The sequence below is a fragment of the Rana temporaria genome, chromosome 8, assembly GCF_905171775.1.
Source record: "Rana temporaria chromosome 8, aRanTem1.1, whole genome shotgun sequence".
NCBI lineage: Eukaryota > Metazoa > Chordata > Amphibia > Anura > Ranidae > Rana > Rana temporaria.
The window spans coordinates 180,122,896-180,140,399 of record NC_053496.1 but is presented as its reverse complement, the minus strand read 5'-3'; the positions used below and the strand labels follow the sequence as shown (position 1 = coordinate 180,140,399).

At 46.8% G+C, this 17,504-nt stretch overlaps 1 protein-coding gene across 1 annotated transcript; it reads left to right on the top strand.

The window, feature by feature from the left end:
- The first annotated feature begins 1,432 nt into the window (after nucleotides 1–1,432).
- Nucleotides 1,433–7,061, top strand: LOC120910048 (gastrula zinc finger protein XlCGF26.1-like). The gene is made up of 3 exons (XM_040321900.1): nucleotides 1,433–1,476; nucleotides 1,553–1,997; nucleotides 4,764–7,061. Exons 2-3 carry the CDS (start codon nucleotides 1,907–1,909, stop codon nucleotides 6,392–6,394), a joined length of 1,722 nt encoding a protein of 573 aa, XP_040177834.1. The 5' UTR covers nucleotides 1,433–1,476; nucleotides 1,553–1,906; the 3' UTR covers nucleotides 6,395–7,061.
- The last annotated feature ends 10,443 nt before the right edge of the window (nucleotides 7,062–17,504 follow it).

The following is a 17,504-nucleotide window of genomic DNA, read 5'->3' as shown; positions in this document are numbered from 1 at the left end:
GTCCAATACCTTCCCATGACATAGACTGTGTCAGAGCCTGGTACTGCAATTCAGAACACCAGGAACACACAACCACTCCGTACAAGGTCCCGGGTACTTCAGTATACTTGGCAACTAAGAGAACAAACCTCTCACCCCTGTTGTCCTCCTCCTACCCACACTGGGCTGCCATTGGAGGGATGAGAACAACCCCCCCCCCCCCCCCACAACTCCCTACTTCACCAACAGCAGAAAGTAAAAGTAACGTCATTCCAATCAGTCAGCAGGCTGCGGAGATTGGAGCCTTGCAGCCGGAGTTCTGTCCAATTATCCGGATTCGCCTAGAACTCCAGTGTTCACATGGGGGCAGTAGTTCCTAAAGTGTACAGCAACCCTCTTATTACCCAGCCCCCCCCCCCCCCCCCATGTACATCCTATTATAGTGTGACCAATACCATTCAAATAAATCGTACTTTCATTTCCCAAAGTTATCCGTCTACAAGGAGACCCGTAGAGATCAAATGACGGCACCAATGAGGATGGAGGAGGACCGGAGTCACATGACTGAGAAGATCCTAAACCTCACCCTGGAGATCATCTACCTGCTGACCGGAGAGGTGAGGAGGATACTGGGAGGTGACATGACATCACTCTTATTTCTATTAATAAAACACAGACCTGACCGGAGAGGTGAGGAGGATTCTGGGAAACTAACATGATTTTCCTATTGGTTCTCCAATACAGAGATTTCCTCTTCTGAAGTCAGGTGATCATATGACCATCACAGTGCCTCCATGTGACTCCCTAAAACCTGAGAGACACAACATGGAGAAGATTCTAGAAGTCACCAAGAAGATCATCGATCTGCTGACAGGAGAGGTGAGCGGTGCCGGGAATTCTGGGACATTATCCAGTAACAGACAAGGGATGTGTCTGGATGGTGACTGTATCATTGTGTGTGTCAGGTTCCTATAAGGTGTCAGGATGTCACTATCTATTTCTCCATGCAGGAGTGGGAGTATTTAGAAGGACACAAGGATCTCTACAAGGACGTCATGATGGACAATCAGCCGCCCCTCACATCACCGGGTAAGAGGAGACTTTATTGTAAAGGAGAGAGCAGTACGGAGGCTCCACCTAGATCCCCCATCATCTGATAAACACATAGAAACAATGTATTCAGTCAGTGTGTGTGTTTCCTACAGATGGATCCAGTAATGGGAACCCACCAGAGAGATGTCCCTGTCCTCTGTATTCCCAGCTAACAGTGGGGCCCAAACTGTAGGGTGGTGCACATAATTGTAAAGGAGAGAGCAGTACAGAGGGTCCACCTAGATCCCCCATCATCTGATAAACACATAGAAACAATGTATTCAGTCAGTGTGTGTGTTTCCTACAGATGGATCCAGTAATGGGAACCCACCAGAGAGATGTCCCTGTCCTCTGTATTCCTGGGATTCCACACAGGAAGGTCACACCATCCCCCACCGTCATCAGGTAGATTAACAATGACTGCAGTTATGATTTGTACACAAGCTATTTTATTACAATTGTTGTTTAAATCTATATTCAGGGTGAAAACCTCGGGGATTATAATGTTGTTAAAGAGGAGTTTAAAAAAGAGGAAGATCAATACAGTTTGGAAGATGTTTCAGAAGAAAACATAGAGCCAATAACTAATGAAAACCCACCAGAGAGATGTCCCTGTCCTCTCTATTCACAGGATTCCACACAGGAGGGTCACACCATCCCTCACTCTGATCAAGTACGTAGGTCTAAGGTGATAGAACAAAGAAATTCTAAGCTGTGTGATGATATTCTATGTAATCACTTTAGTTACTTTTTACAAATGTACTCGATCATCTTTGGGGTTTAGGGTGAAGAACTAAAAGACATCAAAGTTGAGATTAAAGAGGAAGAAGAAGAGATGTTGGTGAGTGGAGATCAGCAGTCTGTGGAGGAGGGAGAGATGATTATGGAAAGTAAACCGGAGGAATCTTCTCTACATATCAACACAAGTAAGTCATAAGAGTTAAGGGGTTCATTTACGAAAACTGGAGAGTGCAAAATCTGGTGCAGCTCTGCATAGAAACCAATCGGCTTCCAGGTTTTATTGTCAAAGCTTCATTGAACAAGGTCCTACATGAACACAAATGCTGTAATTCCAAGACCATTCACACACTTTGTATAAAAAAACCTTCAGGTTAAAGCTGACAATCTGTTATTTTTTTCCAGTCCACATGGACCTAACTGTAGGTCCATCATCTATGACAGTTTTTTGTAGCAATATATATACTAAGTATTATGACCCTTTGGTGATCTCAGGGGGTCATGCTTGAGGCTCTCTGTAGTAAATTGGCGATCATTGCAGTACAACATAAGAAAAGTCCATCTCCATTCCTCAATATAACGTCATGCTCCCAACAAATGAGGAGGAGATACTGTACACCATATGAAAGGTCCATCTCCATTCCTCAATATAACTTCATGTTCCCAACAAATGAGGAGAAGATACTGTACACCATATGAAAGGTCCATCTCCATTCCTCAATATAACGTCATGTTCCCAACAAATGAGGAGGAGATACTGTACACCATATGAAAGGTCCATCTCCATTCCTCAATTAAACGTCATGTTCCCAACAAATGAGAAGATACTGTACACCAGGGGTGTCAAACTCAATTTTATTGTGGGCCGCATGGTAATTATGATTGCCCTCAAAAAGGATTGTTGTATCTGTAAGATTAGATGTCCAGCGCATCCCCTCCTCTTACATTAGATGTTAAGAGCCACCCACCATCAGAATACACCACATGAAAGGTCCATCTCCATTCCTCAATATAACGTCATGTTCTCAACAAATGAGGAGGAGATACTGAGATTGCAGGCTTGGCTGGCTTAAATCAGGTTTGGTCTCCACCCAGAGACTGGCCACATTAATCACCTTGCAGGTGGACAGACAGGCATGGAGAAGGCCATATGAAAGGTCCATCTCCATTCCTCAATATAACATCATGTTCCCAACAAATGAGGAGGAGATACTGTACACCATATGAAAGATCCATCTCCATTGTTCAATATAACTTCATGTACCCAACAAATGAGGAGGAGATACTGTACACCATATGAAAGGTCCATCTCCATTCCTCAATATAACGTCATGTTCCCAACAAATGAGGAGGAGATACTGTACACCATATGAAAGGTCCATCTCCATTCCTCATGTTCCCAACCAATGAGGAGGAGATACTGTACACCATATGAAAGGCCCATCTCCATTCCTCAATATAACGTCATGTTCCCAACAAATAAGAAGATACTGTACACCAGGGGTGTCAAACTCAATTTTATCGTGGGCCGCATGGTAATTATGATTGCCCTCAAAAAGGATCGGTTGTATCTGTAAGATTAGATGTCCAGCGCATCCCCTCCCCTTACATTAGATGTCAAGAGCCACCCCACCATCAGAATACACCATATGAAAGGTCCATCTCCATTCCTCAATATAACGACATGTTCCCAACAAATGAGGAGGAGATACTGTACATCATATGAAAGGTCCTTCTCCATTCCTCAATATAACGTCATGTTCCCAACAAATGAGGAGATACTGAGATTGCATGCTTGGCTGGCTTAAATCAGGTTTGGTCTCCACCCAGAGACTGGCCACATTAATCACCTTGCAGGTGGACAGACAGACATGGAGAAGGCCATATGAAAGGTCCATCTCCATTCCTCAATATAACGTCATGTTCCCAACAAATGAGGAGGAGATACTGTACACCATATGAAAGGTCCATCTCCATTCCTCAATATAACGTCATGTTCCCAACAAATGAGGAGGAGATACTGTACACCATATGAAAGGTCCATCTCCATTCCTCAATATAATGTCATGTTCCCAACAAATGAAGAGGAGATACTGTACACCATATGAAAGGCCCATCTCCATTCCTCAATATAACGTCATGTTCCCAACAAATGAGGAGGAGATACTGAGATTTCAGGCTTGGCTGGCTTAAATTAGGTTTGGTCTCCACCCAGAGACTGGCCACATTAATCACCTTGCAGGTGGACAGACAGACATGAAGAAGGCCATATGAAAGGTCCATCTCCATTCCTCAATATAACGTCATGTTCCCAACAAATGAGGAGGAGATACTGTACACCATATGAAAGGTCCATCTCCATTCCTCAATATAACGTCATGTTCCCAACAAATGAGAAGATACTGTACACCAGGGGTGTCAAACTCAATTTTATCGTGGGCCGCATGGTAATTATGATTGCCCTCAAAAAGGATCGTTATATCTGTAAGATTAGATGTCCAGCGCATCCCCTCCCCTTACATTAGATGTCAAGAGCCACCCCACCATCAGAATACACCACATGAAAGGTCCATCTCCATTCCTCAATATAATGTCATGTTCCCAACAAATGAGGAGATACTGAGATTGCAGGCTTGGCTGGCTTAAATCAGGTTTGGTCTCCACCCAGAGACTGGCCACATTAATCACCTTGCAGGTGGACAGAGACATGGAGAAGGTCATATGAAAGGTCCTTCTCCATTCCTCACTATAACGTCATGTTCCCAACAAATGAGGAGGAGATACTGTACACCATATGAAAGTTGTCATGTCTGTGTCGGACCATCTGCGGTTGTACAGTTAGATCTACAAATATTTGCACCCACCCCCATGACACAGAGCTCTGTAATATTGTCACTGATCGATCAACAGATCTGCTTTATTAATACCTATAAAATATAACAATTGTTTTCCAGCAGGTGGATACGATGTCTGGAACATCTCCGAAGGTCCAATTTCATCTCCAGGTTATAATGTAAAATCTGATGACATCACACAACACTTTCCAGGAGAAAACTTTATTCGTCAGAAGACACAGAGATCGATGCATCCCTCCGATCCTCCGAAGTCCTCTAATGTATCACATGATGCGACTCCAGAGACTCATCTAAGATCTGATGGTGCGGAGAGATCTACAGATCCATCCAATCCCAAAGAATCTTCCCGAAGCCATGAAGGATTTCCCACAGGAGAGAGTTCATTGTCATGTTCAGAGTGCGGGAAATCTTTTACCACAAGCAAAGCCTTTCTCAAACACCAGAGAAGTCACACGGGCGAGCGTCCCTTTTCGTGTTCAGAGTGCGGGAAATGCTTCTCTGAGAAATCCAACCTTCTAAGACACCATAGAAGCCACACGGGAGAGCGTCCTTTTTTATGCCAAGAGTGTGGAAAAAGCTTCATCGAAAAAGGAGACCTTAACACACACCGGAGGATTCACACGGGGGACCGTCCTTTTGTATGTCAAGAGTGCGGGAAATGTTTTATTAAGAAAGGGAAACTCCTTACACATCAGAGAATTCACACGGGTGAGCGTCCCTATTCATGTCCGGAGTGCGGGAAATGTTTTATTGAGAAAGGAAGCCTTGTTACACACCAGAAAATTCACATAGATGAGCATTCTTATTCATGCCAAGAGTGCGGGAAATGTTTTAAGCACAACGGAAGCCTTATTAAACACCAGAGGGTTCACACGGGTGAGCGTCCCTTTTTGTGTTCAGAGTGCGGGAAAACATTCACTGAGAGAAAATTACTTGTTGCACATGAGAGAATTCACACAGGAGAGCGTCCCTTTTTGTGTCCAGAGTGCGGGAAAAGCTTCCCTGAGAAAAGATTACTTCTTAAACATCAGAAAGTTCACATGGCTGAGCGTTCCTATTCGTGTTCAGAGTGTGGAAAATGTTTCAATCAGGAAAGCCAACTTTTTAAACATCAAAAAAGTCACCCAGGCAATGGTCCCTATTCATGTCCAGAGTGCGGGAAATGTTACACTGAGAAAGGAACACTTAATAGACACCAAAAAATTCACGCCGCTGACAATCCTTATTCATGTCCAGAGTGTGGGAAAGGTTTCACGTGTAATGCAGACCTTCTTCGACACCAGAAGATTCACACGGGTGAGCGTCCATATTCATGCTCAGAGTGCGGGAAGTGTTTCGCTGAGAAAAAAGTACTTTTTATACACCAAAGAATTCACACAGGGGAGTGTCCTTATGCATGTTCAGAGTGCGGGAAACGTTTCGTTCGGACAGAACAACTTCGTAAACATATGAGAAGCCACACAGGTGAGAATCCCTATTCATGTTCAGAGTGCGGGAAAAGTTTCAGCGAGAAGGGAAAACTTCTTAGACATCAGATGATTCACTCTGGAGACCGACCGTATTCGTGTTCAGAGTGCGAGAAAAGTTTTAATCGGAAAGATGAACAGGTTAGACACATGAGACAACACACGGGTATGCGTCCCTATTCATGTTCAGAGTGCGGGAAATGTTTTACTGGGAAAACGTATCTTCTTGTACATCAAAGAACTCACACAGGTGACAGAGCTTAGTCACGTTCGGGGTTCGGGAAATGTTTTTATTCAGAAACAATAATTACTTATACAACAGGAAATGAAGTGGACAGTCATCATCTGAGTGCGGGAAATGTTTCCTTCTCGCTTCATGACCGCGCCATATCCGAATGACGGCTACATGGCGGTCGCACTTTGCCGGGAGGCCGTCACATGACGTGTTCGCTCTCGCCGCACACCCCTAAGCACTGGCAGTGATCTGTGATTGTTGTGTCCTTTGGATGCAGCTGATCACAGATCAGGGGAAAAGAGCCAATCGGGTGCAGCTCTTTACCATGTGATCAGCTGTGTCCAATCACAGTGCAAACAGGATTTGCCAGTTATCGTCAATCTTCTCCTCACGTTGACAGTGTGTGAGGAGAGGAGAGCTGATAACGGGCAAATCCACAAAGAAGACATCTACGCTAATTATCATGTCCTGATTTATCAGTGCAGTCTCATCAGTGCCCATCAGTGACGTCTGTCAGGGCCCATCAATGCTGCCTCAGTGCCCATCAAAGCTCCCTCATTAGTGCCCTTCAGTGCTGCCTCGTTAGTGCCCTTCAATGCTCCTTTATTAATGCCCATTAGTTCAGCCTCATTAGTGCCCATTAAAGCTCCCTTATTAATGCCCATCAATGCTGCCTCGTTAGTGCCCATCAGAGCTCCCTCATTAGTGCCCATCAGTGCTGCCTCATTACTGCCCATCAAAGATCCCTCAGTGCCCATCAATGTTCCCTCATTAGTTCCCATCAGTGTTCCCTCATTAGTACCCATCAGTGCTGCCTTATTAGTGCCCATCAGTGCTGCCTTATTAGTGCCCATCAATGCTGCCTCATTAGTGCCCATCAATGCAGCCTTTAAGTGCCCATCAGTGCAGCCTATCAGTGCCCACAATTGCTGTCTATCAGTGCAGCTTCTCAGTGCTGCCTCATTATTGCCCATCAATGCTCCCTCATTAGTGCCCATCAATGCTCCCTCATTAGTGCCCATTAATGCAGCCTATCGGTGCCCACAATTGCCATCTATCAGTGCAGCTTCTCAGTGCTCCCTCATTAGTGCCCATCAATGCAGCCTATCAGTGCCCATAATTGTCGTCTATCAGTGCAGCTTCTCAGTGCTGCCTCAATATTGTCCATCAATGCTCCCTCATTAGTGCCCATCAGTGCAGCCTATCAGTGCGCACCAATGAAAGAGAAAAGTTACTTATTTACAAAATTTTATAACAGAAACTAAGAAATTTTATTTTATTTTTTAATTTTCATTTTTTTTTTTTTTGTTTAGCAAAAAAAACAACAACCCCAGTGGTGACCAAATACCACCAAAAAATTATACAAAATGTCATATGGGTGCAGCGTTGCACGACCGCGCAACTGTCATTCAAAGTGTAAAATAAACAAGAAAACGTTTTTCTTTACAATCTTCTGTTCTGAGTCCTGTGAATTTTTTTTTTTTTTTTACTGAATACGCTGGGTTCTCATTGGTCCAGCCAACGTATGATACATTTTATGTCTATTTTTACTTTGATTTAAATTGCGTCTTTTTTATTGTATGTTTAATGGTTGTAATTTGTAAAACAAACGAGAGAGCGTTTTAAAATGTTCTCTTCTGAGTTCTGTGTTTTTTTGTATATTTTATTTTTTAGTTTTGTTTGTTTTTTCACTAAACAAGCAGGGTTTTCATTGGTCCAGCCAATGTATGACAAAACTGATGCATATTTTTACTTTGATTTAAATTTGACTCTTTGATTCTAATGTTAATGATTCTGATTTGTACAATAAACAAGAAAACTTTTTACTTTACAATGTTCTGTTCTGAGTTCTGTGTTTTTTTTTTAATTTATGCTAAAGAACCTCGTTTTCATTGGTCCAGCCAATGTATGATACATTTTATGTACCGTATTTATCGGCGTATACCGCGCACTATTTTGCCCTGAAAATCAGGGCAAAATCGTGGGTGCGCGGTATACGCCGATACCCGCTTTCCCGCCACGAGTTTGAATACTGCGCCGGCATATACCGAGCGCAGTACACTCGTGTATCGTCGGGCAGTCTCTGCGCCTCTCGCGCTGACGTCCTGAGCGTACAGGACGTCAGCGCGAGAGTTGCCGAGCCTGCCCGACGATACACGAGTGTACTGCGCTCGGTATATGTCGGCGCAGTATTCAAACTCGGAGCGGGAAAATTGCGAGGATGCCAAAGAAGGACGCCGGACCCGACGAAGAGGATCCCCGGAAGCCGCAGAAGGACGCCGGACCCGACGAAGAGGACACCCGAAGCTGCAGAAGGACGCCGGACCCGACGAAGAGGACACCCGAAGCCGCAGACGGACGCCGGACCTGACGAGGCCGCCGATGGACGCTGCGCAAGACACCAAAACTGTAAGTACAAAAAAAACTTATTTTCCACAGGATTCGGGGCAACTTTAGGTGTGCGCGGTATACGCGGGAGCGCGTTATACCGCGATAAATACGGTATATTTCTACTTCGATTTAAATTACGTCTTTTTTATTGTACATGTTAATGCAAGATTCGACAAAATCCGGGCGCCAGGTCGCAATTCGCGACTAGAATTAGCGACCTGGCGCCTGGGGAAGGAAGCATTGGCCTGCAGAAGGCCGCAAAGCCGCGGCCTCAATTACCGGCCGGCGCGGTGGGGGAGGTGGGGGTAAACGTAGACACAAGTCCCGAAGGTCCAGTTCCACTGACATCTTCAAGCACGGATGGCATTCTATATCCTGAAGACCCCTTTGCACACGATTGGCCTGCTTGGATTCGCTTGTCCGTTTTTCACGCGGATCTGGGCAGGCCACCCATCGACTTGTATGGGGAGGCGAATGTCAGCGGAGATGCGTCCTCTGACACCCGCCTGCCTTCCGATCCGACAAGATCCACTGAAAACAGACGGGTGGCGGCACGGCCCCTTTCACATTTGTGCGACTTTGGACATCAGAGTTGCATGACAAGTCGTCACCCATGATAACCATTCATATCCGTGCGACTTCAAAGTACAGTATCCCTGTACTACTACGGTCAGTGCCGATCCTGACCTCCCTGGGGCCCTAAGCAAAATGACATGTCACATTAAAGTTGAGAAGTGGGGGGAGGGGGGGGAGGGCGCTGCCGACAGTGACATGTCACATTAACCACTTAAAACCCGGACCATTATGCAGGTAAAGGACCGGGCCAGTTTTTGCAATTCGGGACTGCGTCGCTTCAACCACTTAAGCCCCGGACCTTTAGGCAGCTAAATGCCCAGGCCAGGTTTTGCGATTCGGCACTGCGTCGCTTTAACAGACAATTGCGCAGTCGTGCGACGTGGCTCCCAAACAAAATTGGTGTCCTTTTTTCCCTCACAAATAGAGCTTTCTTTTGGTGGTATTTGATCACCTCTGCGGTTTTTATTTTTTGCGCTATAAACAAAAATAGAGCGACAATTTTGAAAAAAATGCAATATTTTTTACTTTTTGCTGTAATAAATATCCCCCAAAAACATATATAACTATTTTTTTTCCTCAGTTTAGGCCGATACGTATTCTTCTACATATTTTTGGTAAAAAAAAAATCGCAATAAGCGTTTATCGGTTGGTTTGCGCAAAATTTATAGCGTTTACAAAATAGGGGATAGTTTTATTGCATTTTTATGATTTTTTTTTTTTTTTACTACTAATGGCGGCGATCAGCGATTTTTTTCGTGACTGCGACATTATGGCGGACACTTCGGACAATTTTGACACATTTTTGGGACCATTGTCATTTTCACAGCAAAAAATGCATTTAAATTGCATTGTTTATTGTGAAAATGACAGTTGCAGTTTGGGAGTTAACCACAGGGGGCGCTGTAGGAGTTAGGGTTCACCTAGTGTGTGTTTACAACTGTAGGGGGGTGTGGCTGTAGGTGTGATGTCATCGATTGTGTCTCCCTATATAAGGGATCCCTCGATCGATACGCTGCCACAGTGAAGCACGGGGAAGCTTACACACGGCTCTCCCCGTTCTTCAGCTCCGGGGAGCGATCGCGACGGTAGAGGCTATAAACGAATATCCGCGCCGTCGTCCCGGATCGCTCCCCGAGGGAATCCGCCCGCCGCACGCAGCAGGGGGGGGGTCCCGATCGGACCCCCCACCCGCTAGAAGGCAAGGACGTATATATACGCCCATCTGCCTGTCCGTGCCATTTTGCGGACGTAAATAGTCGCGCGGCGGGCGTTAAGGGGTTAACTGACAATTGCGCGGCCGTGCGACGTGGCTCCCAAACAAAATTGACGTCCTTTTTTCCCCACAAATAGAGCTTTCTTTTGGTGGTATCCCTATACTGTATATGATTTGGTGAAATTCTTGAATTCTGGGAACCGGTGCGATTCCAGTGCAGGTTCCCACGCCCCATGTCTCTCTCAGGCAGTTCACACCGCCCTATGCGAACCGCTGCGGGTGTCAATGCAAAGTTAATGTCACCCTCAGATGGGTTCACAGATCGCGGTGCAAACTGCCAAACGGTGCAGGAATCGGATCGCATGGATGTGAACCGCCATTGGATCCGATTCCAGTGCGGACCAAAAAAAGAGTCCGGCACCATTTTTGTCTGAATGTGATGCAAATTCAGCCATACAGTTTGAATGGCTGAATTTGCTTTGCACAGACATCGCAGGCTTCAGACAGGCTTTGTTAAAGCTCTCTGAACGCCAGTCAGAGCCTCTGCCACTAAATAAAATGGTTAGCTTACAGTCCTGTTTACACCTTGCTTTTGCTTGCGCCTTCAGTGAGGCTTCGATGGGGCTTCAGTGAGGCTTTAGTGGGGCTTTGTTTGAGCTTTGGTGAGGCTTTGGTAAGGATTTGTGGGGCTTCAGTAAGGCTTCATGGGGCTTTGATAAGCCTTCATGGGGCTTTGATGAGGCTTCATGAGGCTTTGATGAAGCTTCATGGGGTTTTGATGAGGCTTCATGGGGTTTTGATGAGGCTTCATGGGGCTTTGATGAGGCTTCATGGGGTTTTGATGAGGCTTCATGGGGCTTTGATGAGGCTTCATGGGGTTTTGATGAGGCTTCATGGGGCTTTGATGAGGCTTCATGGGGCTTTGATGAGGCTTCATGGGGTTTTGATGAGACTTCATGGGGCTTCAGTGGGATTCAACAAGCTTTTCCATAGACTTCTATAGAGGCTTTGAAGATGTTTTGAAGCACCACTGAAGCTACACGGGGTATAATTTTTGAAGCAAAGCAAAAGCAAGGTGTAAACAGGACTGTAAGCTAACCATTTTATTTAGTGACAGGAGCTCTGACTATCACTCAGAGAGCTTTGACAAAGCATGTCCAAAGCCTTTTTGAAGCCTAGTTCAAGCCAAAACAAGTAAATGAGCCCTAAAGAAAAAAAAAAGAAATGTTGATGTGCGAGAACCGGAAGTCACGACAGAGGTCGCTCCGGTCCTCCAAGGGCATAGAGCCAAGCGAGGGCCATCTTGCCCTCACTTGACTTCCTGTCTAGCCATGGGCTTGACCGGTGATCTGACGATATGGTTCCGGCTATCGAGATTGTTCCTGTAAGGACTGCGCAGGCGCAATCCTTGCCGACGGAAATCACCGAACCTCCAGGGCGACGTGGAATTTGAGGTAAGTGGCCAGTCGGCCTCACGTCCTCGCTTCGCTCGACGGCTCGCTATGCTCGCTCTGCCTCCTTGCTCTTTTTTTAACATCCTCCAATCCACGGGGATGTTAAGGAATGAGCCTGGATGCCGGCCGAGGTTCAGAGATTTCCGTCAGCAAGAATTGCGCCTGAGCAGTCCTTACAGGAACCATCTTGATAGAGGAACCATACCGACAAGTCACCGGATCACTTAGGCAGTTCACACTGCCCCCTGCGAACGGCTGCGGATGTCAATACAAAGTTAATGACACCCCCAGATCGATTCGCAGTGCGACCTGCCAAATGGTGCAGGAATCAGATTGCATAGACGTGAAGCCAGACTCAGAAACAACCAGGGAGCATTGCGGAAGGGGGGCACCTTTCTCGTTGATTCCATGGTGAATCTACCGCTGGGATTGCTTTTATCGGAAAGCCGACCGCCTAACAAAACAACAGATGCCGGGGTTATGGTAGCTACCTACTGTCATAACCCCAGTATTAAATGTCAAAAACATGATGTTCATTTACAGTTAGGCAGGTTGAAAACTTGCCTAAAGTTGAGATCTGTCGAAGAATGTAGTGTGGGTGGTGGAGGGGAGTTGTCAGAAAATGTAGTGTGGTGGGGAGAGCTGTCGGAGAATGTAGTGTGGATGGTGGAGGAGAGCTGTCGGAGAATGTAGTGTGGATGGTGGAGGAGAGTTGTCGGAGAATGTAGTGTGGATGGTGGAGGAGAGCTGTCGGAGAATGTAGTGTGGATGGTGGGGGGAGAGCTGTCGGAGAATGTAGTGTGGATGGAGGAGAAGATCTGTCAGAGAATGTAGTGTGGATGGTGGAGGAGAGCTGTCGGAGAATGTAGTGTGGATGGTGGGAGGAGATCTGTCGGAGAATGTAGTGTGGATGGTGGGAGGAGATCTGTCGGAGAATGTAGTGTGGATGGTGGAGGAGATCTGTCGGAGAATGTAGTGTGGATGGTGGGAGGAGAGCTGTCAGAGAATGTAGTGTGGATGGTGGGAGGAGATCTGTCGGAGAATGTAGTGTGGATGGTGGGAGGAGATCTGTCGGAGAATGTAGTGTGGATGGTGGGAGGAGATCTGTCGGAGAATGTAGTGTGGATGGTGGGAGGAGATCTGTCGGAGAATGTAGTGTGGATGGTGGGAGGAGAGCTGTCAGAGAATGTAGTGTGGATGATGGAGATCTGTCGGAGAATGTAGTGTGGATGGTAGAGAACTGTCGGAGAATGTAGTGTGGATGATGGAGGAGATCTGTCGGAGAATGTAGTGTGGATGGTAGAGGAGAACTGTCAGAGAATGTAGTGTGGATGGTGGGAGGAGATCTGTCGGAGAATGTAGTGTGGATGGTAGAGGAGAACTGTCGGAGAATGTAGTGTGGATGGTGGAGGAGAGCTGTCGGAGAATGTAGTGTGGAAGGTGGAGAGATCTGTCGGAGAATGTAGTGTGGATGGTGGGAGGAGATCTGTCGGAGAATGTAGTGTGGATGGTGGAGGAGAGCTGTCGTAGAATGTAGTGTGGATGGTGGAGGAGAGCTGTCGGAGAATGTAGTGTGGATGGTGGGGGAGAGCTGTCGGAGAATGTAGTGTGGATGGTGGGAGGAGATCTGTCGGAGAATGTAGTGTGGATGGTGGAGGAGAGCTGTCGGAGAATGTAGTGTGGAAGGTGGAGGAGAGCTGTCGGAGAATGTAGTGTGGATGGTGGAGGAGATCTGTCGGAGAATGTAGTGTGGATGGTGGAGGAGAGCTGTCGGAGAATGTAGTGTGGATGGTGGAGGAGAGCTGTCGGAGAATGTAGTGTGGATGGTGGAGGAGATCTGTCGGAGAATGTAGTGTGGATGGTGGGAGGAGAACTGTCGGAGAATGTAGTGTGGATGGTGGAGGAAAGCTGTCGGAGAATGTAGTGTGGATGGTGGAGGAGAGCTGTCGGAGAATGTAGTGTGGATGGTGGAGGAGAGCTGTCGGAGAATGTAGTGTGGATGGTGGAGGAGAGCTGTCGGAGAATGTAGTGTGGATGGTGGGAGGAGAGCTGTCGGAGAATGTAGTGTGGATGGTGGAGGAGATCTGTCGGAGAATGTAGTGTGGATGGTGGAGGAGAGCTGTCGGAGAATGTAGTGTGGATGGTGGAGGAGAGCTGTCGGAGAATGTAGTGTGGATGGTGGGAGGAGAGCTGTCGGAGAATGTAGTGTGGATGGTGGAGGAGATCTGTCGGAGAATGTAGTGTGGATGGTGGAGGAGAGCTGTCGGAGAATGTAGTGTGGATTGTGGAGGAGAGCTGTCGGAGAATGTAGTGTGGATGGTGGGAGGAGATCTGTCGGAGAATGTAGTGTGGATGGTGGAGGAGAGCTGTCGGAGAATGTAGTGTGGATGGTGGAGGAGATCTGTCGGAGAATTTAGTGTGGATGGTGGAGGAGAACTGTCAGAGAATGTAGTGTGGATGGTGGAGGAGAGCTGTCGGAGAATGTAGTGTGGATGGGGGAGGAAGATCTGTCGGAGAATGTAGTGTGGATGATGGAGGAGAGCTGTCGGAGAATGTAGTGTGGATGGTGGGAGGAGATCTGTCAGAGAATGTAGTGTGGATGGTGGAGGAGAGCTGTCGGAGAATGTAGTGTGGATGGTGGAGGAGAGCTGTCGGAGAATGTAGTGTGGATGGTGGGAGGAGAGCTGTCGGAGAATGTACTGTGAATGGTGGAGGAGAGCTGTTGGAGAATGTAGTGTGGATGGTGGAGGAGAGCTGGCGGAGAATGTAGTGTGGATGGTGGAGGAGATCTGTCAGAGAATGTGGTGTGGATGGTGGAGGAGAGCTGTCGGAGAATGTAGTGTGGATGGTGGAGGAGAGCTGTCGGAGAATGTAGTGTGGATGGTGGGGAGGAGAGCTGTCGGAGAATGTAGTGTGGATGGTGGAGGAGATCTGTCGGAGAATGTAGAGTGGATGGTGGGAGGAGAGCTGTCGGAGAATGTAGTGTGGATGGTGGGGGGAGAGCTGTCGGAGAATGTAGTGTGGATGGTGGGAGGAGAGCTGTCGGAGAATGTAGTGTGGATGGTGGAAGAGATCTGTCGGAGAATGTAGTGTGGATGGTAGAGGAGATCTGTCGGAGAATGTAGTGTGGATGGTGGGAGGAGAGCTGTCGGAGAATGTAGTGTGGATGGTGGAGGAGAGCTGTCGGAGAATGTAGTGTGGATGGTGGAGGAGAGCTGTCGGAGAATGTAGTGTGGAAGGTGGAGGAGAGCTGTCGGAGAATGTAGTGTGGATGGTGGGGAGGAGAGCTGTCGGAGAATGTAGTGTGGATGGTGGGGGAGAGCTGTCGGAGAATGTAGTGTGGATGGTGGGGAGGAGAGCTGTCGGAGAATGTAGTGTGGATGGTGGATAAGAGCTGATCTTGGATTGGAGTATTTGTTTTTTTTGTCATGCTGAAGTTCCATTTATTTTTTTATTATTATGGTTACATTTTTACAACAAAATTTTGAGATGGAAACAGAAGCAGCTGGCAGTAGTGAAAAAACGATTTAGGCTGCAGTTTATATACTTTCCACACAGTGATGATCTCGAACAGACAGGAAGTGATTTCAGCCACATACAGGAATTGAAAATGTATAAACAGGAAGTGATCTCATACAAAGAGGAAGTGATGTATGGTGCATACAGGAAGGCCTGTATGAGAGGAGAGCGGAAGAGATTTCTGGAACTGGTGACAGAAGGTAATAAGACATATTAAGATATTTTATGTGGACTCTCAGTATCTCACACTTCCCAACATTTTGAGATGGGAATGTGGGACACCTACTAGCAAACGTATGTAGGCCTAGGACACGTCCCCTTAAAGGAGAATTACCCCCAAAAAAGGTTAATTAAATCCACAAGTACTTTTTTTTTACCTCTACTATTCCTTTATATTGGCTTTAGAAATTTACAAATGCAGCAATTTAGAAATTGGATGGAAGGTTTAGCACTTTAAAAGATAAAAAGTGCATTTTATATACAACTATACAGATCAGACCAAAATGTGGGAGAAAGAGGGACATTGCTCCAAATCAGGGACAGTCATTTTGAAATCCGGGACAGTTGGGAGCTGTGGTATCCCCCAGTTATGTTGTTTTTGTCTTCCGTGTAGCCATCTGATTGGAGTCGGACCACTTGGCCTTCAGGAGAAAGATTAAAACCCATCTCTTCTGAGGTCAAGTGGTTTTCTTACCCAGAGAATGAATACAGCGCCCAGAGGCGAATCAGTTCGCATGTGTTGCGCTATATAAGTTTCCTACTCACTCACTCACTACCCCCGAAGGAGCTGCTGGTTTAGATTTGGGCTTTGCATGTTACCTCGATAATCGTTGTCTAGGGGAAGAAAGTCTGTAGAAACTCCAATGTCCACACAAGATGTGAAACCTTTAGCTTTAGGTTTTATTTTTGCTCAAAACTTGTGAAGAAGGTAGAAGGAGAAATGGGAAGGTTCAGGTACGTGGTACAGATCACTGGGGACAAACTTCTAAACTCCAAAGTCATTCACCACTCCCTCTTGAGTGGGTATTGCTCACCCGGATAGACCCCTCTCACTTGGCCTAGCAGCCGGAAAGATGCACGAACCAATGCGATTACAGTCCCTGCCACAGACTTATTGAGAGCAAAGTGGATAGTCCGGAATCCTCTGCCAAATGATTTTAACCCCCGAACTTCCAGCCGTACAGTAAAAGAGCCTTTAAGCCGATCCGGCGAACAGTAGGGCAATTAGAGTTGTCGATCCCTCCATAATAAGGTCACCAGGCCTATCCCAAGACATTAGCCTTCCTCTTGGTCTCCTCCAGGGCAGGTCCTCCCCTAGTTTCCTTCATTAAGTAGCGTCCTCTGCTTAGATCGACAGCTTGGGATCCCCTTCAGAATCGTAGGCCCCAGTCAGCATAACTGGGCCTACTTGGTAGAGATGCAGCCTCGGGCCAACGTGGTCCCGGGGCTGAAATCACAAAACACACACCTCGCACCAGGAGGGCCACGAGGAGAAGTTCCCCCGAAATATGGCGTCTGCCCCTTAAGTATCCCTTCCCGGCATGCCCAGGGGGGGAACCACTCCCACTGGGCTGTTCCCGAGGAAAGATACTCAATACACCATGTCTTGCCCGTGTTCCAACATTGGCCCGTGGTGGTATCGTCACCTACAGACAACAGTGGGGAATCCTGTTAGGCACAGCCACAGCTAAAACAGAGACTCCTTTAATATAAATCAACAAAGTCTGAGCCCTACTATTGGCTCAAACACCCACTATATTTAGCATAGCGCCCCAGTCATTGGAAGCAGGGCGCTACATCCATATTCACTGTAACGTCTTTTATTTCCAGCAGATGCACACCCCCCATCCTCCCATCATCCCATCTCCTGCAGTCAATCACCTTCCTTCCTAATACGTTTCTGGTCACCACCTGTGTCGAGGAATCCTTCAAGTTTGTTATTGTCTGCGGTCTCCTCAACCGCCACAACATTCTTTATCCAGATAA

Excerpts from the sequence above, each read along its gene's own strand:
- LOC120910048 (XM_040321900.1), top strand. The coding sequence starts at position 1,907 with ATGTTGGTGAGTGGAGATCAGCAGTCTGTGGAGGAGGGAGAGATGATT. Across the intron at positions 1,998-4,763 it reads TTCTCTACATATCAACACAA|CAGGTGGATACGATGTCTGG; the intron begins GTAAGTCATAAG and ends ATTGTTTTCCAG.